This window comes from Telopea speciosissima, chromosome 8, assembly GCF_018873765.1.
Source record: "Telopea speciosissima isolate NSW1024214 ecotype Mountain lineage chromosome 8, Tspe_v1, whole genome shotgun sequence".
NCBI lineage: Eukaryota > Viridiplantae > Streptophyta > Magnoliopsida > Proteales > Proteaceae > Telopea > Telopea speciosissima.
Window position 1 is genome coordinate 62,474,840 of NC_057923.1, and position 22,272 is coordinate 62,497,111.

The 22,272-nt window shown below is 39.5% G+C and overlaps 2 protein-coding genes and 2 non-coding genes across 5 annotated transcripts in view; 2 read left to right on the forward strand and 2 right to left on the reverse strand.

Annotated features, from left to right (window-relative positions):
• The window catches only part of LOC122638323 (protein SUPPRESSOR OF QUENCHING 1, chloroplastic), a 63,737-nt gene extending 49,286 nt beyond the window's left edge, over window positions 1–14,451 (reverse strand). Inside the window, exons 1-8 of one of the 2 annotated variants that reach the window (XM_043831230.1) lie at window positions 13,941–14,451; window positions 11,654–11,754; window positions 11,482–11,538; window positions 11,286–11,380; window positions 5,519–5,618; window positions 4,755–4,813; window positions 3,904–4,037; window positions 3,428–3,569 (exon numbers count right to left, since the gene is read on the reverse strand). In XM_043831230.1, the coding sequence (XP_043687165.1) occupies window positions 3,428–3,569; window positions 3,904–4,037; window positions 4,755–4,813; window positions 5,519–5,618; window positions 11,286–11,380; window positions 11,482–11,538; window positions 11,654–11,754; window positions 13,941–14,337 (1,085 nt within the window). In that variant the 5' untranslated portion in view covers window positions 14,338–14,451. The remainder of the gene's footprint in view (window positions 1–3,427; window positions 3,570–3,903; window positions 4,038–4,754; window positions 4,814–5,518; window positions 5,619–11,285; window positions 11,381–11,481; window positions 11,539–11,653; window positions 11,755–13,940) is intronic. The other variant, XM_043831229.1, reaches the window with a different exon arrangement.
• A 1,201-nt stretch (window positions 14,452–15,652) lies between these two features.
• TRNAD-GUC lies at window positions 15,653–15,724 on the forward strand. Its single transcript has one exon. It is a non-coding gene; the product is annotated as a tRNA-Asp (tRNA).
• Window positions 15,725–15,862: 138 nt separating this feature from the next.
• Window positions 15,863–15,934, forward strand: TRNAD-GUC. Its single transcript has one exon. It is a non-coding gene; the product is annotated as a tRNA-Asp (tRNA).
• Window positions 15,935–16,272: 338 nt separating this feature from the next.
• LOC122670705 lies at window positions 16,273–17,415 on the reverse strand. The gene is made up of 3 exons (XM_043867666.1): window positions 17,265–17,415; window positions 17,038–17,175; window positions 16,273–16,959 (listed from the first exon to the last, which is right to left on the reverse strand). Exons 1-3 carry the CDS (start codon window positions 17,379–17,381, stop codon window positions 16,639–16,641), a joined length of 576 nt encoding a protein of 191 aa, XP_043723601.1. The 5' UTR covers window positions 17,382–17,415; the 3' UTR covers window positions 16,273–16,638.
• Window positions 17,416–22,272: the final 4,857 nt, after the last annotated feature.

Consider the following 22,272-nt stretch of genomic DNA (forward strand, 5'->3'; position numbering starts at 1 on the left):
AACGAAAGTGCTTTTTTCCAAATGCAAAGGGAAAATGGGCAAGCAAAGAAAAGGTGGTCAATGTCTTCGGATCCGGACCAACAAAAGATGCAAGGAGGGGAGGCCGGAATTCTGCGGTGAATAAGGAAGGCTTGGGTGGGGAGGCAGTGGTTGAGGATTATCCAAACAAGGAAGCTATGGCGAGGGAAGTGGCCTTTAAACCAGACCAGATTGTGCCAGAGGACAGTGGGAGCTTGGGGTCTAACAAAATTCCAGGCAGAACTGAAGCTAAAGAGGCCAGTAGATGAGGGGAGCCAAATAACCTTATCTGCAGGGGAAGGGGAGGGGGGGGGAAGGGAAGGCCAGATCTGGGAGAGGATGGGGATAGGGGGGGAGGGGGGACCAAGAGCCATGGGAGATAATGGAGGAGAGAGGGGCGGACTTGGGAATGCCGGAGGAGTAGATTGCCTTGACCCCAAGGTGATTATAGAGAACTCCTAAAGGGTGCCAAGGGTCAAGCCAAAGGGAGGTGGAGGAAGCATCAACAATAGAAGAGGAGATGGCTCTGAGAGCAATGCGGCGCAGGAGGAGAATCTTGCGCCAGATGTAGGAGGAATCCCGGTGAATGGGGACGGTCCAAATGGAGTCATTTTTGAGGAGGTGGGAGTACACCCATTGAACCCAAATAGAATCATGCTTGGAGGAGATTTTCCAGATTAGCTGAAGAATTCCTGCAGTATTGGAGTCCTGAATGCGGCGAATGCCCAGGCCTCCTTCAGCTTTGGGAAGACAGATAGCTTTCCAACTGATAGGATGGAGGAATTTGGGGGTTTCCTTTCCTTTCCAGAGGAACGTGCAGAAGAGGTTTTCCATAGCTTTGGTGGTAGCTTTAGGAATGGCAAAGATGTCGCACCAGTAGATGTAAGAAGATTGGTGGTACTTATTACTTAGAGGTGGACTACTAAACCCTAAGGTGGAAACCTAAGGTTTTCTGTGGGTGGACTTCCAGTTTTACTTTCTCCTTTCATTCAGTTCTGCTCAATTCTAATCTGTTTCAGACCAGTAGTTTTCTCTGTGTTACTCCAATCTGTTGCTCTGTTTTACTACTACTCTGTTCTACTGTTTTTTCTTACTTCTTTTTCCAGTTTCAGTTCCTGTTAAACCACAAGGTAGAGGGGTCGAACAGGACCACCTGATCAGATTTTCTGATCCCACAGAGTTAGGATTTAAAAGTTCCAAAATTTCTACTAAATTCCCTAAGTTTTGTTCTCAGTTTTCCTGAGATGTTTGCGACTATTTTCAGTCTACACTGTATATCAAATCAGTTTCTGTTTATTCCTATTTTTGCATATCTGGTCCACCAATTATTATGTTCAGATCCTTAGCAGAGATCCACTCCCACATAATAATTAGTGTCGGAGCTTCAATTACAGCATTACAAAACGAGGAAAGTTGATTGAGGTGATTTCGATTATGAGCATCAGACCCCACATGAAGTGGAGCAAAAATTTGAAAATTTCCTTTTGAGGCCACCCTGCCAAAGGGAGCTGGACCTATTCTGCAATGGTTATGGCAAAAAACCAGATGGGTCAGGTCTATGGTCAGACAATGTAACTGGTGTCCATGACTAACTCCTAAACCTCAACTTGAATTGGACGTGGATTTAAATCAGTGAATTGTGTCTTTCTTTGAGACAAAGTTTAATTTGGATTGCCCATATTCAACCCAATTTTTATTATTTTTGTTACAAATGTTCTGAGACCAGGCCCAGTCCAGCTAGTGAAACATGCTGACCTGACACCCAGTCTCCAAAGGGGTGGATCAACCTTATAAACCGCTTTTCACACAAACCCATCAACTTAGTCCACATGCTGCAGACCCAGACAGCTGAACCATTACTTTAAAATTGGACCATCTGCCAACCAAGGATTCAGCACATGCTTATTATGCATGAATTCCTACAAACTTAAAAATGTATTGAAATATGCTAATAAGACTGGAACTTCAGAGTTGGACCAAATTACAAGTTCTGCCACCAAGGCACTACATTCTCCCTGTAATGTCGTAAAGTTACTTTGATGGCAGTTCCATTGAAAACCTAGGTCCTGCAAGGATAGCAGGGGCCTTCAGAAATCACCAGCCCGAAAGCGGGTCATATTTGTCTAGCCAGGCTAGAGCAACTGCATTATGAAGTCAGAGTCCCACCCTAACCAAAGCAAGCGACAGACAGAGGGTGTTTTTTTTACCATTCTATAAATACTGCACATATTATACACATTTAATAGAGTGTTATAAAAACACACATTTTTTCATATCTTTGGAAAAAAAGAGCGTACCCAGTGCACAAGGCTCCCGCCACTGCGGGGTCTGGGGAGGGTCATAATGTACGCAGCCTTACCCCTGCTTTCGCAGAGAGGCTGTTTCTTTTTTCATATCTTTGGAAAGATACACAAAAAAACATCTTTTTGGATTATTCAGTATGGTATGCATATTTACCAACTACGAAGGGAGATATGATAGTTGAAGGTAATGCTGCTTTGATCATCACATGTTAAGCTCTAGAAAAGATGGACCTTGGTGGTAAATGCAGCTTATAAAGAGCAGAAATTACATGTTTGATGGAAGTTGGGATCAGTAACACTTTGGTAGGTGAGCTAGCTAAAGCAGGGGTGCTTAGGAAGTCTTTGTACTTCGAATCTTCACCATGTAGCTTGTTGTTGATTGTTATACGGCCTGGTTCACAGGACCTTGTTGTTGTTGTGAACCAAAACTCTGTAGTTTCTCTTTTTCAATAAAATTACTATTCATCAAAAGAAAAGACGAAAAAAAAGGTCATCTTCTGCATCTCATTTTATTAGCAATCATAATATTGATGATGATGATGATAACAGTAATAATAATAATACCATCCGATTACTAAATTTCAGTTATTCCGAATTTGCAGTGTCAGCAACCATGTATCAAGAACTTGATGACAAAGATTAATAGAATTTTTCAAAACACAAGGCACAGGCAACCAACAGGTCATGACAGGCCAACCGAGGACAAGGAGTTTAAAAAGCAGCCTGTTTTCAATCTTTTATATCATCACATGTATTTGAGTGTATGAAATTGTGATACACAACTTAACATTGAATCAACAAGTATCCTCATCAATTTTATACAGTTTTTGAACAACAATGGAAGTATATGGGTTGTGGCTAAGTGAAAAAATTCCCTCAACATGTAGCTCAAACCTTCCTGGATCAGAAATTGTAATATCAGGCAGCAACTACCTATTATGGCACTATCTAACTATGAGATGTTTGATCAAGAATGGAAACTTATTTAAAAGGACCAAAGAAAGGACAAGAAAAATTACAAGAGGAAAAACAGGATGCCACATTTATTACACAACTCACAAAGCACATTAAATTGAAAGAAGTATTTCTAGAAGTACACATCTTACCCTCCAAATGAAAGAACCATCTCATTTCTTTCATTAGTAGAATGTGAGTCCTCAGCTAACCCACTATCTGTTTTCTCTTTTACCATAGCTGGAGAAGTTTGTAGCAAAGAATCAATACTGTCAGATCCATGTATCTTCTCATCTGCAGTGGTTTTTCTTCATTAGACAGCATTGCACCAGAATATAGGAAAATCTCAACCACTACCCAACAATAGCAGGATACAGATGAACAAAAAATGACTTCAAGAGTCTGCAAACGTCTAAATAATCTAGGATCCATATAATCATCCACAGTCAATGGTGCAGAATGGTATGCCGCAACTGTAAGGAGGGGATACTTCACTATATTGAACCACTTTACAAACTAATGCTAAATTCCTATGAAGAGTTCTTTAACAATTTGTGTTGAGTATAACAACATGCCACATTCTTCATGGATGCAAAGGACTTCATATTTTGTCTTGAGAACTACATACTATGACAACCAGAACCACCAACACCACCATTGAGAATGTCATAAATTGAGATATTTCCTATGTCCTTTCTGATAAGTGATGGACCAGCTTGTGTTAGAGTTTCTTCTGCTAATGTAGTTGTCACAGCAATACATCTGCAATCAGCATAAAATGGAGAAAATATAATAAGAGAAACATAATCCTTAAGTCTGAAGTCAAAGGCAAATGAAAGAACTGTAGAGTTCATACCAATTGTTTTGGATGATAAAAGTATCAGGGAAAAGAAAGAAATAAACTCAAGACTCAAGGATCAAGGCGTTCATCCAACCCATTATAGGAAAAAGAAGAGAACAAACCCAGAAATGGATCAGAGATTAATGCAACTCACCACCCACTTGATTTTTAACATAGAAGCTTGAAAAGGAATTCCACAAAGAAAACAACACAGAAAAAGTGCACCTTCAATTACAATCAAGGATAAAGATTTTGGTGCCGACCTACGTTTTGACCAGCCAGAAACCAAAATTTGGTCGAAACCTGGTTTTTTTTTGGGTAAAACTCGACATGTGATGGACTGGTCAAAACTGGTCGAAACTATCAAAACTGGTCAAAACTACCGAAACTGGGTTGGTTGAAATTGGTTAAAATTGGCCGAAACTTGGTATTTTTTGGTGGAAACTATCGAAATTTCTGAAATATTGTCAAAACTGGTCGAAACCAGTCGAAACTTGGTATTTTTAAACTCCCCTATGGTTTCGTCACGGTTAGCTGCGAAACCAAGTTGTCTCGGTTGAAACCTGCAGTTTCGACTGACATTTAGTTCCATGATTACAATGCATGGAATAAAAAAAAGTGCAGCAGCTGATTCTGACCTCATTTGTGCAGCTTTGGCAGCTTGAACTCCTGCTAGTGCATCTTCAATTACAATACACTGAAGGAAAAAAATAGACGTGTAATTATTTATTTAAATAGCAATTTCCATGGTCACAGTAAAGTTCCATCACTGAACAAACCTATAGGGAGAATCCAAGATACTTTTTCTGTGGCATGATAGTGCAAAATGAATTTAGCAAATCAGCTATACTACCCCAAGGAAGGGCACCCAGAAATAAATAAGTTCATGTTTTGAAGCTTATTCCTCATGAAATTTTAAATAAAAATTCTCTATGAATAGGATATAATTCTAAGACCAAAGCCAAGGTAAATGGATAACAGTTGAAGCATATCTCAAACATGACAGCTCCATTTTCATTCCCAATTTAGCACACAATTTTGTTTCCAAAAGTAACATTGTTCCCCTCACTCACATCCCAGGAAAATGCAACCAAGTGATCCACGCTAGGGATTTTCCTTCAGTTCTCCTTTCACTTGCTTGGGAAAGAAATCAAACACAACCTAAGAGTCCCGACTAGCAGTATCTCTGATTCCTAAGAGTCATCAAAAGAACAGTCAAAGAAGAAGAAATACTAGGGAGCATCTGCCATTGTAGGAAAATTTTGATAATAGAATCACAAGCTTAACAAAATTTCACTTGCATACAAGTGCCTCTTCCAACCAAATTATTAAAAATAAAAAATAATCCATAACCAGTTACAATTTATAATGCTTTCCATGCATAATCTATATGTCAGCATACCTCACTAGGGGGTACACTCAGGCTTTTCGATGCAGCTAAGAAAATATCAGGAGCAGGTTTCAAATTCTCAAATGCATCTGCTGATACAATAGCATCGAAACTGATTCCAAAAAAAAAAAAAAAAGGGTCAACAGCATGTCAGATCTATAATGGTTGTAACAGTATAGAAGTCAAAGCCCAAATCTTTGGAAATATTAGGAGGGAAATATCCCATTTTAGAAACTTTTTCCAACTATCCATTTTGTAAGTTGTAACCAACCAGTGGAGAAACAATTCAGTCCCATCATTCATAATATGTGGGAGGTTGTTCATTAAAATGTAATCTTAACTTTAGATGCTCTTGGGACATTAGGTGACTATTTTCTTAATCGCCCCCTCCCCAATCCTGCACACACGTGCAAATGGCAATCAGTTCAGCCAGTGAACAATGGTTTTGAACCCATATGCATTTTATTGGTGCTCATTGCCCAGATAAGCAAGCTAGCATCATCAAATTGTGTAGAATAAACAATAATTGCAATTAATTTGATGTAGGCAAAGTGCAGAAAAGGGCTTGTTAAGATTATCGTGTTTAGGGTTATTATCGTGTTTAGGTGTTTGGGGTTGTTTATGTCTTTTATTGTGTTTTCTAATTAGTTTTATGTCTTAAGGGTATTTTGGGTACTTCATATTGTAATTCACTTAAGTTTTATTATAAATAAATCTGTCTCTCACGGTTTAGTGAATTAACTAAATCGTGAGAAGTCTTCTTTTCTCTCGGTTTTTCCTTCTTCTCTTTCTCTCGGTTCTTCTTCTTTCTTCTTTGCTTTCTTCTTCTAGATCTCTGGCTGCAGATTATTTTTTACTTCAGTTTTGTTTCATGGTATCAGAGCATTGAATTCTGATCCACGAGATTCATCTTGCTGCTGCTGTTTTGAAGTTTTTTTTTCACCCCTTTGTTTATCGTGGTTTACAGCAACCTATGCTGCCTATATTGATCTGAACTCTAGTCATATATTCATGAAAGACTAGAGTCCCCTGCTATGCTGCAACTGATTTTGTATGTTCCTGCTGCTGTTCGAAGTCCTTGAAGATTGGTTATTTGCTTGCCCCTAAAACCCTGACAATCGATATTCCCAAAACCCTGTGGAAATCGATTTGTTTTTCTTCTGGGGATTGTTCTTCATTCTTGTGGTTGGACTTCTAGTGATTATACATCATTTTTGCTGGTTATATTTATCAAAGACTGTACTTCTGTATTGGGCTGTTCTGCCCTATTCTTCAAGGCTATCGGTTTTACCCTGATCAGAGGTGTCCTTCTTTTGGGCTGTTATCGACATTGGAGTTTGCATCTTTTTATTTCCCTAATGGCTGATGCTAAGTCTTCTACCGACAACTTTAATATTCAGATGACCAGTGTGAAGCTGAATGGTGCTTCTAATTATCTACTTTGGTCTCAAGCCTTTGAGGTCTATGTCACTGCTCGTCGGAAGATGAAATATCTTACGATGGAACCACTGGATTCCACTGCTGACAAATATGATGATTGGAAGGCTGAGAATGCAACCCTTCTTTGCTGGTTTTGGAATAGCATGGAACCCTCCATTGCTTCTAATGTTATGTTTCATAAAACTGCCAAGGGTGTTCGGACTGAACTCAAAGAGAGCTACTCTCAAGATACAAATCTGTCCCGAATTTATGATGTCTATGAGAAATTCTTCTCTTTTAAACAAGATGGAAATCCATTGGTGAGTATTACAGTTCATTGAAGGGGATGTGGGAAGAACTAAATGTACAGGCTGCCCCTCTTCCCTTGCCGATAGCTGCCCCGCCTGTACAGGTTTGTGCGTCGTCACCAACCGCTGCCCCCAGTTCACCCTATTACGGCCACACCTCTGCCGCCACCAGCTGATTCTTTGCCTGCAGATCCCACTGTTAATGTTGATGATCTCCCTATTGCTCAGAGAAAAGGTACTCGTGCTTGCACTAACCGTCCTCTTTATCCTCTGGCCAATTATGTATCTGTTTCTCATCTTCCTCTTCATTATCGTGCTTTTGCTACTGCATTACATTCTACTTTTATTCCCACTTCTTCTACCCTTGCTATGTCTCACCCTGAGTGGAAAAATGCTATGGATGTGGAGATGGAGGCTCTCATCTCTCGTAAGACTTGGTCTTTAGTTGATCTCCCACCTAGTAAGGATTTTGTTAAGTGTTGTTGGGTGTACACGGTGAAGTACAATCCCGATGGTACTGTGGAGCGGCACAAGGCCCGTTTGGTTTCCAAGGGGTTTACCCAGACCTATGGGGTCAATTATTTTGAAACCTTCTCCCCTGTTGCGAGGCTGAATTCCATTCGTATCTTGCTTTCTTTGGCCGTTAACCTTGACTGGCCTCTTTTCCAGATGGATGTGAAAAATGCTTTCTTATATGGTGACCTGCAGGAGGAGGTGTATATGGAGCAACCTCCTGGTTATGTTGCTCAGGAGGAGGATAGTGTCCGAGTTTGTCGCCTTCACAAGGCAATTTATGGACTGAAACAGTTCCCCCGTGCCTGGTTTGATAAATTTAGCAGTGTTGTTGCTGGTTGTGGATTTTCTCAGTGCTACTTTGATCACTCGACAGGGGTCTAATGTGGTTATCTTAGCTGTATATGTGGATGATATTATTATTACTGGTAATGATGCTTCTGAGATTGCACAGGTGAAGACATATCTTCTTGACAATTTTCAGATTAAGGATTTGGGTAACCTCAGGTATTTTCTTGGCATCGAGGTTGTTCGCAGTTCTAGTGGTCTAAGCTTGTCCCAACGGAAGTATGTTCTTGATTTACTTGATGAGACAGGTATGATGGGTTGTAAACCTATTGATATTCCTATGGATCCTCATGTCAAGTTTGGTGCTTCTGATGACACAGACTTTGGTGATCCACACCAGTATCGACGCCTGGTCGGTAGACTTATCTATCTTATAGTTACTCGTCCTAATATTTCCTTTGCTGTGGGTGTTATCCGTCAGTTCATGCAGACGCCTAAGCAAGTTCATTGGGAGGCTGCTTGTCGTATTTTACGTTACCTTAAGGGTGCTCCTGGCAAGGGGCTTATCTATCGCCGTCATGGACACACTAGCATTGTTGGATTTTCTGATGCCGATTGGGCTGGTTCTGATGGTGATCATAGATCTACTACAGGTTATTGTACTTTCTTTGATGGTAACTTGGTTACTTGGAAGAGCAAGAAACAAACTACTGTTGCTCGTTCCAGTACAGAGGCTGAGTACAGAGCTATGGCTCACACAGCTGCTAAATTGATGTGGGTTCGTTCCTTTGCTCATGAGCTTGGTTATTCCAGTAATCAACCCATGGAGATGTACTGTGATAACCAGGCTGCTATCTATATTGCCAACAACCCTGTGTTTCATGAACGAACCAAGCACATTGAAGTTGACTGTCATTTTGTTCGTGATGCTATTCTGAAGAAGTTGATTACTACCCCTTTTGTTCGATCCCAGTTTCAGCTCAGCGATATGTTTACCAAACCTTAGTTTCGACCACAGTTTGCAAATGGCTGTTCCAACCTGGATCTTGGTGATGTCTATGCTCCAGCTTGAGGGGGAGTGTTAAGATTATCGCGTTTAGGGTTATTATCGTGTTTAGGTGTTTGGGGTTGTTTATGTCTTTTATTGTGTTTTCTAATTAGTTCTAATTAGTTTATGTCTTAAGGGTATTTTGGGTACTTCATATTGTAATTCACTTAAGTTTTATTATAAATAAATCTGTCTCTCACGGTTTAGTGAATTAACTAAATCATGAGAAGTCTTCTTTTCTCTCGGTTTTTCCTTCTTCTCTTTCTCTCAGTTCTTCTTCTTTGCTTTCTTCTTCTAGTTCTCTGGCTGCAGATTATTTTTAACTTCAGTTATGTTTCAGGGCTCATTTCAGTCAAATGAGTACTGGGATGTGTTATATATACCTATATTGGGCTTATGGTCCAATAGGTTTTCATTGTAATCGGCTCCTTTAATGTCCCTATATTTTGGGTAGGAATATAGGAATACAAGTTTTGTTTTATTTTAGGTGTTCTGGATTCTAGTTCCCTTTTTTTAGCTTCTATTTTACATTTTCTATTGGGAGTAGGATATCTTAACTTTTCTTTAGTTTCTAGTTATGTTTCTTTACCGAATTAGGAAAGTCTAGGTCAATTTGAGTTTCTATTTTCCATTTTGGAGTCCTATATTACTTTGGAGTTGAGTTTGGGGTTTTAAGTTTCTATTTTACAGTGGCATTGATACACAATAAATAGGCTTGCACACTCAGCCTTTAGCGAACACGAGTTTAGTAGTGAAGCAATAAAATTTCCCTTTTATTTATCCAGTGTGACTTCACGGTGAGAGATGGATTTCTCTACATGCTAAGGTAGATTTCTTAGTAAACAAGGCGGATTCCCTATGGTATTCTGAGGTGAAGAAGAGAAAGATTAATGGACTCGAACTACGTAGAAACAAGAAATCAATTTCAGATCTGAAAACAAATATTGAAAAGAAGAGCAGTGCTCTGTTTTCTTTGAATAAAACAATAGAAAGAGAGATGCCCAAATCGTAGACTGTTACATTGTTTAATAGTTAATCCCTAATCTGATCTGAAAGCACTAAACAACTCATGAAGACATTACAAAAGAGGGGCCAAACTGTCCAACAGAAAAAACAAAATTTAAAAGAACTAAAGCTGAAAATGATAGACCCAAAACAATAGCTAGTGTTGGGAACTTTAAATGTCTAACTCGCCATAATTTTACCCATCGATTTGAGTATGTTCTGGCTTCCTAACTCAAAACGGATGGGGGGGAGAGAGGGAGCCTAAAACAGAGGATGCAGATCTGCTATTGCGGGTCTGCATATTATTCGGCTAGATCCACTACATCATTTTCTCTGAGTGGATTCCCTAGGACTCTCCATCTTCTTCTTCAACTTATTCTCTTTGCTTTCTGTTATCATTTATCAACTTGGAGTTACAGCAGCTATTTAACAGGTCAGAAAACCTCAGTTCTTTTCCTCTCGATTCTGGTTGTCTTTATACAAGTTCTCTGCAATTCCCTTGCTTTCAAAAATCTGTTCTACTGTTTCTTCCTCAAGTTCTGATCTATAATCAGTTCTGGGAATTTATATTAGCATTTCTTATTAGTTCTGAGTTCCTTCTTCCAGATTTAATTTCCTTTTCAGTAGTTATGTTACTTCCCCTATTCCCAAAATCAAAAGCCTTACCTCAATTTCAACCTGGTCTAATCGCACCACTCTAGGAGACTGAGAAATCAGTCTTTCTCATTTTGTTTGATCAAGTGGTACCCAAATACCAGTTGGCTAGAGTATCAACCCTATTGGATTTCTAATTTGAAAAATACCCAAACTCTCCCTAACCCCTAAGTTGCTGATCTGAAGACTCCAAGGTTTTCTGATAAATAACTTTTTTGTTTTGTTAATCCCTTTATCAACTCTTAATCTGATTATGTCAGTTTACTTATATCAAGTCCAAATTCTGTCCTAAACATAGTACACATTAAGTCCCATAATTCAAATGAGGGAAATGTTTTCGATTTCTGCATTATAATTGCAGCTAATGCTCTCAAAGTACAAAAAAATCTCAATCATGATGAGCACAGAATTGAAGATCCTGCGGACAGTAAGACTGCTGAAGAAACATGTGAAAAATCAACAGGATCAACCTTGATACTGCATAGTATTCCAAATCATATTACACAAATTGAGATCCATAACAGAAAAAAGTCCTTTGGCATACATTGACAAGGGTAAACCAGCAGCAGCCAAATTTGCATCAACCTTGATTCGATCAGCACTAGATGCAACAGCAACTTTAAGGCCATTACTTTTGCACTGGTGCGTTGCAGCAAAAAAGGAAAAATAAAAATATAAAATCACTAATTGCAGTAGTGGATAAATAGGTTCTGATATTTAGGGCCATCATCCTGTTTTACCTGCAAAATGAGTTCAAAAGCGCCTGGAAATCCAATTCCAGAATTTGGTTTTGCGTACTGCAGAAGAAATTTTGGGATCAAGGAAATTTTGAGATCTGAGATGTAGCACAATGTTCAACATTTTCATTTTTTAAAATGTAAAAAAAGAAGTCCAACATAGTAATTTACTCACCTTTTCAAGATAAATTTCAAAAAACCTTTTCTTTGCTGCTTCAGGAATGAATCCCTTAACTCCCGTCACAGAAGCAACACCTCCCAGAAAGTTTGCTTCGCCTAGTTTGTTGTCAAAAAGAAGAAAAAATAAGTCCATATGTCAGAAATTTTAATTTAATGTCAACAATAGCAGGAGTCCAATCCATCACTTGCATATTTTTTCCACTAAATAGTAGTAAAGGACGTGTATCTGCTGAAAAAGAAAAAGACCTAGCTGTCACTTACCCTAGCCGGAAAAATAGAGCACCCCATTTTAGATAAAAATCATGAACTAATCCAATAATGACATTTCCCACAAATAACTACTATAATTAGGTTGCATAATTTAAATTCCAATCAAATAACTTATCCACATCATACCATTGCAGTTTCCTTCCGCATCTGTGGCTGTAAAGCATGACCAATTGGCCATATGGATTTATTCTATAGCAGCCAGTCCTTAAATCAGGCCCAATGCCCACATGTAAAAAAAAATAGTGTCCCAATGCACGAGGCTCCTGCTACTGCAGGGGTCTGGGAGGGGCAAAAGTTTGAAGCCTTATCCCTGCTTCACGGAGAGGCCGTTTCCAAGTTTTGAACCCACAACTTGATGGTTGCAATAGCACAACTTCACCGTTGCGCCAAGGCTCGCCCAATGCCCACATACAACAACCATTATATCCAGCAGTGTTTATATTACAGGTGCTTATATTTCTGGTTTTTTGTTTGTATTTAATTTCTCTTATTTTGGGATAGAAGGGCATTTCTGTAGTAAAGGTCACAGGGTCCTTGAGCATTACAGTTGAATTACAGAAGTGGATCGGAAAAGTGATGAAGGTTCATATGATAGAAGAAAACTAAATAGCCAGCAGGACGATGGAATGACAGCTGAAGTTGCTGGCAGTGATGAACGAAGGTGATAGTCATTGGTGATCAAATAAAAGAGCTGGAAAGCTAACCTGGACATTTAATCAGCAGGTAAGTTACAAAAGGCACAAACTTCTCAACCACTACTTAACAAAGCAAAACCATCCCAACCTCCATCAGATACACCTATTACCCTTTATAAGACTTTCTATAAATCCTAATATGTCTAGAATCTCTGCAACTAAATGCAGCTAATATTTAGTTCCAAATTACAATCAAAACCCCCTTGAATCTTCCTTATTAAGCCCCTAGTGAGAAGAGAAACCAATGACAACCAAATCCCCTATTAGAAAAGGAATCTCAAGCTAACTGGAGAAATAAATTCTTTAAGGCTTGAAAGACCCTAGAAATCCATTTGCGGTCCAAGACAGATAGTATAGGCTGTCCTATAAGATGAATGGACTGCCTTGATGTGGACCAGGTTAACATATTTATCTGGTAAATAACATCTTTATCACAAAGGAGAAATGCACAAGATACAGCACAGGCAACAATCATCAGCATTAGGGTTTTAAAAAGAAAGACAAAAAAAAAAAGAGGGACAGAGAGGGGGTAACTTTCTCATCAAATTTAAGCAATGATGAAATCATGTAGTTGAGAGGTCGAGGTCCGACACATCAATATTATAAAAATTTTTTACAATCAAATCGACAGAAGACCTTCCTTTTCCCGCTACATTACTCATAGATAGATCCAGGCATGTCGACCAAAGGACAATGCGGCACAAACTTCAATTGCAGCAACTCAACTTAGCCTTTTCTCAACTAAACAGGGTTGGCTACATGAATCCTGTATTCTCACTCAACCCTGCTTAAAGACATTATAGTTAAACCTCCTAAGGCATCCATATCTTTTGACTTTTGTCCCTTCTTCTTCCTAGGTAATCTTCGACCTACCCCTAGTTCTTTTAGATCCTCCAATGTGCAAACTATCACTCCTCCATACCCGTGCGTTCAATGGCCTCCCCTTAACTGCTTCAAACAACTCACCTTCGACTTGTTACCCAATGGGTCAGCCTTATTGATTTCTTATTCATCTCTTCTAGTTTTGCCACTCATCCACCTTATAAAATGCAATGCAGCAAAACTTTCTAATAGAGAGTTGATATAGGCATCTAAATGAGCTACCAATTTCTACAATATGTGGACGTTATGGCACCAATAGCTGTCTACCATAGTTGATTGATTGAAATCAAAGTCGAGTAACAGTGAATGCAATCATGGGTCATGGAAATGGAATTATTAGAGACAGCCTTTGCATAGTTGATTGATTGAAATCAAAGTCGAGTAACAGCGAGGGAAGAGATCATAGATGGTGAGCTGTATGTATATAGAGCATACCCGTTCCCATGAAGGGTACGAAATCCTCGGGCGTTACAGCGACGCCCATTTCAGCAAACAAATCGACTGCGGCCATTCGAGAAGACTCTTCACTATTGCAGAGAACTCCGTCCATGTCGAAGAGGACAGCGGATACCTTAGTCCATTCATTTTCAATTTCAGGGGAGTTTTTCTGTTCTAGTTTCAGACAGGACGTGGTAGTCTTGATTCCGGTTCGGAGGGGAAGCACCGGCGTTCGTTTCTGCCATTGGAGGCGGGGGTTAAAACTGGATAATGATCTGGAGGAAGAAAAGAAACTAGATTGCAACTGTGGATAAAGTGGAGAGTGAATTAGGAAGGGAATCGGAGGTGGTCTGCAGAGTGTGGAAGATGCGCTGTTCATGGGTGGCAGTGGCATCTTCGTCTCCTCTAACAGCCTACCTCCTCTGAGTGGCGGGTAGTAGCTCAATTCAATATAATCCAGTTGGTGGTAACCCACCCCGTAGGATCAGCATGCTTTTACACCTCTACTTTCTTGGATGTTCTTTTCTGGATCGAGAAGAGTTTTTCCAAATCAAGAAATCCTGGTTATATCCAAAGTATGCACTTGTGTTGGGCTATGTTTGGAAGGTGAGAATAGAAAGGGGAAAAAATTGAAAGGGGAGGAAAAGAGTGAAAAACGCATAAATCAACTCATCATAATTTTGTTTTAGGAAAAAGGTGGCGTCTGAGTACACCGCCAGTGTACCGCAAATTGGTGCCCACAATGTCTATCTCTTTCTCTCCCCCTTTAAAATGATCCACTTGCCTCTCTTGTAGTCTTGTATGATATCCTATCTTGCACCCCCATTGGTGTCGCTTGCTAGTTTACCGTACACGAGCAATGTGCCCATCAAATGAGACCATTCCTTTTTCCTAATTGTTATGTGTTACAAGGGATGCAATGGGGGATGTTTTGAGCTGAGTGTTTTTTAAAGCACATACGACATACCCAAGGTCACCATGGTTCAACCCAAGCTCGGCCTTATCTAGCTCATGGCAGACTCATTTGGTTCCATTTTGTTATTTTATTAAAAGAGTTTATGTTCTCTGCCTAGAAGCCCATGGGTGCGTAGGCTACACATAGACACATGGGCACGTCATTTTGGTCATTCAGGTGGCACAGGCCGGTCATTTCGTCCCACCCCATGTGTTTTGAGACATCCTACACCCCAATGCATAAAACATTTTCCTGTATATTAAATCAATGGTGCATATGGAATGTAATTATGATATTTAATTAATGGTTCTTATTTTGTAGATGTCTTAACATATTTTTAAAGGCAAGAGATAGCTACTTGGGTGTGTAGACCTTGTAGCAACGTCGAAGACTCGGAGCCAATGAGAGCATGCGTTCGGACATCAACATGGATAAGATTTCTTATTTCAATAGTGGTGGAACGGTAACTTTGAAAAGTCTGGGCGCAAGTGCTACAAGACTGGTTATCGTTCTTTTCCCTACTTTCAAATAGCTATATATATCTATACGGGGCCTGAAAAATCCCAGCCTAGGCCTCGATGTTTTTGTGCTAACTTAGCTTGTTGGGCCAAACTTGCATTCGTTGTTATTAACAAATCAGGTTGGCTTCAGTCCCGGCCATAGATTCTCTACATTCACTTCGAAGTACTGAAACAAGAAGGTAAGGAGTAATTGACAAATGACAACAGGGTAATTGTTTTAGGTTACAAGTCAAGTCGTTGTAGTATAGTGGTAAGTATTCCCGCCTGTCACGCGGGTGACCCGGGTTCGATCCCCGGCAACGGCGAAATTTTTCCTTTTTTCGTTAGTACTTCACAGAATCACATGTCAAGATTCAAGAAACAATACAGTAGCAGAAACCTGATCAAACGTTGGATTCGAATGGTGTTTTATATAATGGCAATTGATATACATCACAATAGAAATCGTTGTAGTATAGTGGTGAGTATTCCCGCCTGTCACGCGGGTGACCCGGGTTCGATCCCCGGCAACGGCGTAATGTTCGTCTTTTTGTTATTACTTCACAGAATCACATGTCAAGAAACAATACGGTTTCAGAAACTGGATTTGATTCATGCCAATTCTACAACCTATTTTATGTAGTTGCCGAGCTCTATTTCTGGTTAACTGGATCTATCGTTGCTCCAAAGAGCAGCAACAGGTCCAACGGTTTTGGGATTGGATACAGAGTTCAGCGCAATAACGGTTCTGGATTGTCAAAGATGTTTTTGTATTTTATTAACAATCTGATCTTGCCGATTGATCAAGAAAACTAGAACATGACAGAGCTACTCATATCTATCAAACACATCAGAATTGACTTAATGGCTCAGCTCTGATGGTTTGGGGATGATTCAGTTAGTTCCTTTCTAGGTCATCAACAACTGAGCTTTTGAAAAAAACTAGAAATCAGATGAATTCAAACTTTAAACAGCACTTCTAGAAATGACGGGATTAAGAAAAGGAAAGAAATGCAAGCAAGGGGGAGAGCATGACTACTGTCCTGTGACTTGTCCGTCTACTATCAGATGGCCAGAAGCGTAGAGTGGATACATCTACCATTCACGTTGGCGGTGGATCAGGGAAAGAGCTGCCGGCAAACAAATTTGATAGAGCAACGGCAAGTACCGAGACAGGAACAAGCCACAGCAAGAACTTTAGAAGTCCAATACGAAGCTTTGTCGACATTACCTCAGGAGGTCAGACTCGTTCTTCCGGAAAACCACACAAATCATTGATAACGATCTTAACCACGGAATCCAGAATTTTCTTTGATCGGAGATCGACGACAGGGGAACTGGTGGCCTGAAACAGAGCTTCTCTGATGAAATTTACTGCTATTCCAACATCAATACTTCCGGTCTTTGGAGTGTCGCAGTCGATTACGTATCCATTATACTCGATCATACCACTGCTGGTTTCTTGGTTCTCCTCAACGATCGTAGTCGATGGAGATACTTCGAACGGATCAAATGTTACAGATGAGACTGGGAAATCTGGATTCATCGAAAGCTCAAGGACCTGACTTGAAACAAGGACTAATCAGAAAAAACGAAAGAATCGGGTAGATAAAGAGAGAAACTGTGTTGAGAATGTTACCTCCGAGAGTTGTTTGTTTTGATCAACAGAGGAGTTCACCAATACGTAATTGGAATCGTTCGAACTAGAAATCGATTTTCGAGGAGATCGATCTTCCGGAATAGCTGCAAACGCAGAGTCCAAGCATTTCTTAGAGATCTGCGAAGAGCATAAAGGAATAGTTGAGGATAAAAGTGAAAAAAAAACATATGAAAACGAACAGATTTGAAGGTCGGTAACGATCTCACCTTTAGAGGCTTCTTCACTTGATCGGAGGGAGATTTCGATGGAGCCTCCTTCAGTCGCCGAATTGCAGACTCTGCAGCCCTTGGGAGTTCCTTCTGGGGAGTCTGGCTACTTTTCATCCTCTCTATGGCGGGAGAATTGACGTTCCGAGTGAAATATATAGTTGCGTTTTGGAAGCGATTCGAATTTGTAAAGCATTTTCGAGTTTCGAACCGTCAACTTTTAAATCTCAACTTAATCCTATCCGTTGGTCCATCCATTGCATGATCCAACGGCTGATGAAATAATCAACAGTTTTAACGTTGTTACAAAATCACGGCCCCACAACAGCTGCATACGTGTAAGGGTATACGCGATTTACAAATTTACATCAGATTCACATCTGTAGTGAACCGCCAGATTAGAATCTATCTGACATTCATACTTTTTTTTTTTTGATATAAAAAATGAGTAATATAATGCACCTGGTGAGAGAAAGACACTATCATTTTAACTGATAATCATGGTAATAAATATCGGTATCGGATCCAGCATATCAATTGATCTATATCGGTATCGCCCGTGCCTAATATCAAAACTCATTTGATCTTATATTGGTGGAATGGTTCTTATTAAGGATAAATCTGTCAATAAAATTCAAAGTTTTTTATTGTATTTGAAGGCAAAATCATTCAAAACGACCCAATAAAGTAGGGTTGTATGGGACTTTTGTCTCATTAAAACTTGCCAAATGGCAAAACATGATTGAGTCCATGTCATGGTTCAAGAAAACATAATTGGATCGGTTGAATCGGATCAGGTGAATCAGTCGATTCCGAACTCTTGAACTTTGGTCCACGTAAGTTTAACCCCAAACAAGTATGGAAAGTAAAAAACAACAACTACCTAACGCAGTTGGTGAAGCTATGGTGCACTAAACCCATGCTCAAGACTAGGTACCTAAGAGTATCAATTTTGGACTGGAACCAGTAACTGGACCGGAATCGTCCTGTTAGGAATCAGAACCGATCCACCCAATAGCTTATTGGTCCGGATCTGGTCTGATCCCAGGAACCATTAAGGAACTGTTAAAATCGGAAGAAATGACCAGGATTGAATTATCATCGATCTAATAAATCTGACAAATGATGTCGTACAAAAGAAAAACAACTTCAGAAACTGTGTTTTTGGTATTATCTCCGTTCATACCTAACAACTGTAATGTATAGATTATTATTTCAATAAAAATCTTTATTCACGAAACACCAAATTGGTGATGACAGATGGTGAATTATTATAATAGTTTGCTCTCTCTCTCTCTCTCTCTCTCTCTCTCTCTCTCTCTCTCTCTCTCTCTCTCTCTCTCTCTCTCTCTCTGCATAAACAAAGTCTAAATCTGAAGAATTATGTGGAAGTTGTAGACATCAAAATTAGTTCAAGTCTAACATCGCATGAGATGATAATATATACATTGACACGTTGGAACGTCTACCGTTTTTTCTAGAGCAACTCCTATTGTCCTTGTTTTGGGCTCTACATTATAATAATGTTTGGACTCGCTTAGGAACTAGAACTGGACCACCCATTACTTAATGGTCCTGGATCTCAGATTTGGAATCGATGAGCTTATCGGTCTGGATCTGGTATTGACATCTTCAAGCCGAAACCACTAGAGAACTGGACCGATAGCCCAGAACCGGACCAATTGACACCCCTATAGCCTTTAGGTACCTAACAAAAAAAAAAGTACAAAAAAATTACAGAGCTTAAATTTGAAATTAATTATTGAGGATGCCTACCTTAATAAGCTTCTCAAGATGCGTCAAATATGTATATGGCAGAAAGTGTTGGGGGTATGATGACTTCTATTTCGTCACTTGCATTTGTAGGCTGATTTTGAAGAGCCGTTAATAGGCCATAGGGCCTGAGGCTTCGAGGCTTAAAAGACAAGCAGTTGTAACCTGTGTGATTGTTTGTTTTCGATTTTCATTCTTTTTTATATCATTTTAGATCCGTTATATATTTGTAACGAGATAGTATTTTTTGTAATCTAAGAGAAATGTGAAGACGAGCAATTGCATGTAACCTATTCTCTATTGATAGTGAGCCATGTAAATCTTCATGTCTGCATTGTGTAATTGTTTGTTTGTGATTTCTATTCTTTTCTGCATCGTGTTTTATATTCTCGTTTTTCTACATAAAGGAGTCCAAATTTTCAGCTCAATGGAGTTTAAATTGCAAATTAAAAGTTTGAAGATCTAGGGAGGTGCATTGACATATACAAATGACCACTTACATGCCCATTCTTGACCTGAAATTTTATAGAACTAAACATATGTAGACTTTGTAATATATCCAAGGGAGAATGTTCTCTCTGCCGTAGCGCAGGCTGTGCCCAGGCACATGAGCCTGCCACTCAGGGGGCAGGGTGATCATTGCGCCCACCCCCATGTGCCTAGGTGCAGCCTGTGCTGCGGCACAGAGAACAACACCCCTATATCCAAAATAGTAGAAGCTAGTAACCAAGACCAACATCCATGGTCTTTCTCCTCAAACCAGTGAGCAACCTCATGAGAATCGATTAAGATCTCTAATTTGAACATCGCATCTGCACCGCCCTCTGTATATAATCCCTGTTGGATCCATTAACCTCCTATCCTAGAAAAAAGAGTGAAAAAGATGGAGGATGGACAGAAGTTTGAAAACATTCTATCCTTATTCACAAGGTCCTGCAAACAAGAGAAGAATCAGTGTCATTCCATTTCAATCTGTTTAATTATGACATAGCACACAAGTTGGATCAATATTGTGAAAAGACTTCACTCTTTGCCGCGTCATTATCCCACCAACTAACACTTTCAAAAAATAAAAGTTTAAACTTGGGATGAATTTTAAGTTTCCATAATGTTTCCATATTCTTTTGAATTGGTAAAAAAGGGACACTTGGGATTGAGAAGAAGAAAGATTCGCAGCGATTGTCGTAGTATTGAGAAGTCTTTTCCTATAAATTGGAAAGTACAAAATATCTTGAAAAAGATCTAATGGAAGTTTAATTTGTAAAATTGCATTAGTCACATGTGATGAGAAATTGAATTAAATTATAGTTCCAATTTCTCTTATGGAAATGACACTATGCCCTCCTCATCCCACCCCCTCCATTGGGCACAACCGCTAGCCCCTAGAAAGCTAGCGGCGTGCCCAACCCTCACCCTTAAAATATTTATCCTTTAGAGAAAAAAGAAGAAAAATTCCATTAACTAAAGGGGCAGCGTTGTTCTCTAGCCAGGAGCGCACGGGGTGCAGGCTACGCTCAGATACATGGGCGGGACGCGAAGGTCAGTTCATCCATTCAGGGGGGTGAGGCGGTCATTTCGCCCACCACCATTACCACCTTGTGTTTGAGGACATCCTGCGCCCCCAGTGCACAGAACATTTCCACTTAAGTAGGATAATAAACAAATGTAGAATCAAACGCCGCAAGAGCTTCCCTAGTACATGGAAGAGGAGCATTAAGCCAAGTTTTACAAACATGCCATAAAACAACACAATGCAGTAGAGGAATGAGTAATATAGTTGTTGGAGGGCAAAGTCTTTCTTCACCTAGGGTGAAAAGAGAATCTCTTCACACATGGTAATTAATTTGACACTTTGATTAGACTCTAGGATAAGTGATGTAACTCTTGCCCTTGGTCTCAAAGGTCCAAAATACCTTCTCTTAGTTCAATCGATGGCCAGATCCCTTGGATTAAGATATTCTCTCTTCATTGTGGGAGAAGGAAAACTCAGTCCTAGTTGAAGAGTTTCATTCACAATTGCATTTAATGGGGTTCTCTTTGTTAGGAATTTGGGTAGATCACATCTTCAAAAGTTAGCCGTTAAGGAGAAGGTGGCCAAGTACTTATTAACCTATTCACATCCTCATTCATATCCAATGTGTGACTATTTTTTCGCCTACCGCATAAAACCCCAACACTCTTCCCTTATCCCGGAAGGAATTTATCTATTTATCTGTGAATTGTAGGTTCTTAAGGATAATTTCAGGCTTTATCTTTCAAAGAAGAATGATGGTTATATGCCATCATTTCATATCCATTAACACTGAAATTTGAATACTTCATTTATCCTTTTTTTTTCTTTTAATGCCTTTCCATGGCAACGCCACAATAATTAATCCTAATCAACAGTATTTTTCTTCTGCACTTGGAAGCTCACCTAATAGGGTAAACAGAATGTGATCATCGACTACATCCCTATGTTCTTAGTGCCTACAGTTAACCTTGTCTGCCCACTTAAAAGAATCTATCAAAACCTCTATAAATTCCCATCTTTAAACCTAGATTTTAAAGTGGAAAGACAGGTATGAACTCACCCCATCTTCCAATCTATCTTTTTAATCGAAGCTGAACTGTGATTGTTATTTGCAGATTAGTGATCATGAAGAACTTACTCTTACTCATAATCGTTGGGCTTTTCCTAACATCTCTGAAAGGCGCAGCATCTGAAGTTCATGGAAGGAAGTTAGGAGGCCATGGCAATGGTGTAAACAGTGTCATGGCCTCAGATTTGGCTCAGAAAACTGGAAAGTCTGAAGATACCCCAATTGGGTATCCGGTGGCAGCAGGAGCAGATGACAAAGGAGCAGCTAAAACCAGCAACGATACTAACAGTACTAGTAAAGATGAAGACCATAACGAGAGCTATGGAAATTACAGTACTACTCCTTCAGGATCCACTACTGATTCCCATCATGTTTATCCTTATGATGATGATCGTAATCCTAATTATCACCATTAAATCTCATCAAGGAAGTGCTAATTAATGTAAAAATATTATCGTTTGCTTAAAATTAATAAGGTGGAATCAACATAGATAGTTAGGGTTCATGTTTGATTACAAGCAGCTGCTTCTTGTAGTTTTATATCAAATGGTTGGCGTGCATGTTATGTATGTTATGTGATAGTTTGTTGTGCATGTACTTGCTTGTTTTTTTTTTTTTTTTTTTTCTGATGAAATAAAATAAATAAAGATTAA

Bases quoted from the DNA above. Each gene is read 5' to 3' on its own strand.
- LOC122670705 (XM_043867666.1), bottom strand. From the start codon at position 17,381: ATGAAAAGTAGCCAGACTCCCCAGAAGGAACTCCCAAGGGCTGCAGAG. The intron at 17,176-17,264 runs GTGAGATCGTTA...TGCTCTTCGCAG, and splicing joins AAGTGAAGAAGCCTCTAAAG to ATCTCTAAGAAATGCTTGGA. The intron at 16,960-17,037 runs GTAACATTCTCA...GTTTCAAGTCAG, and splicing joins AAAACAAACAACTCTCGGAG to GTCCTTGAGCTTTCGATGAA.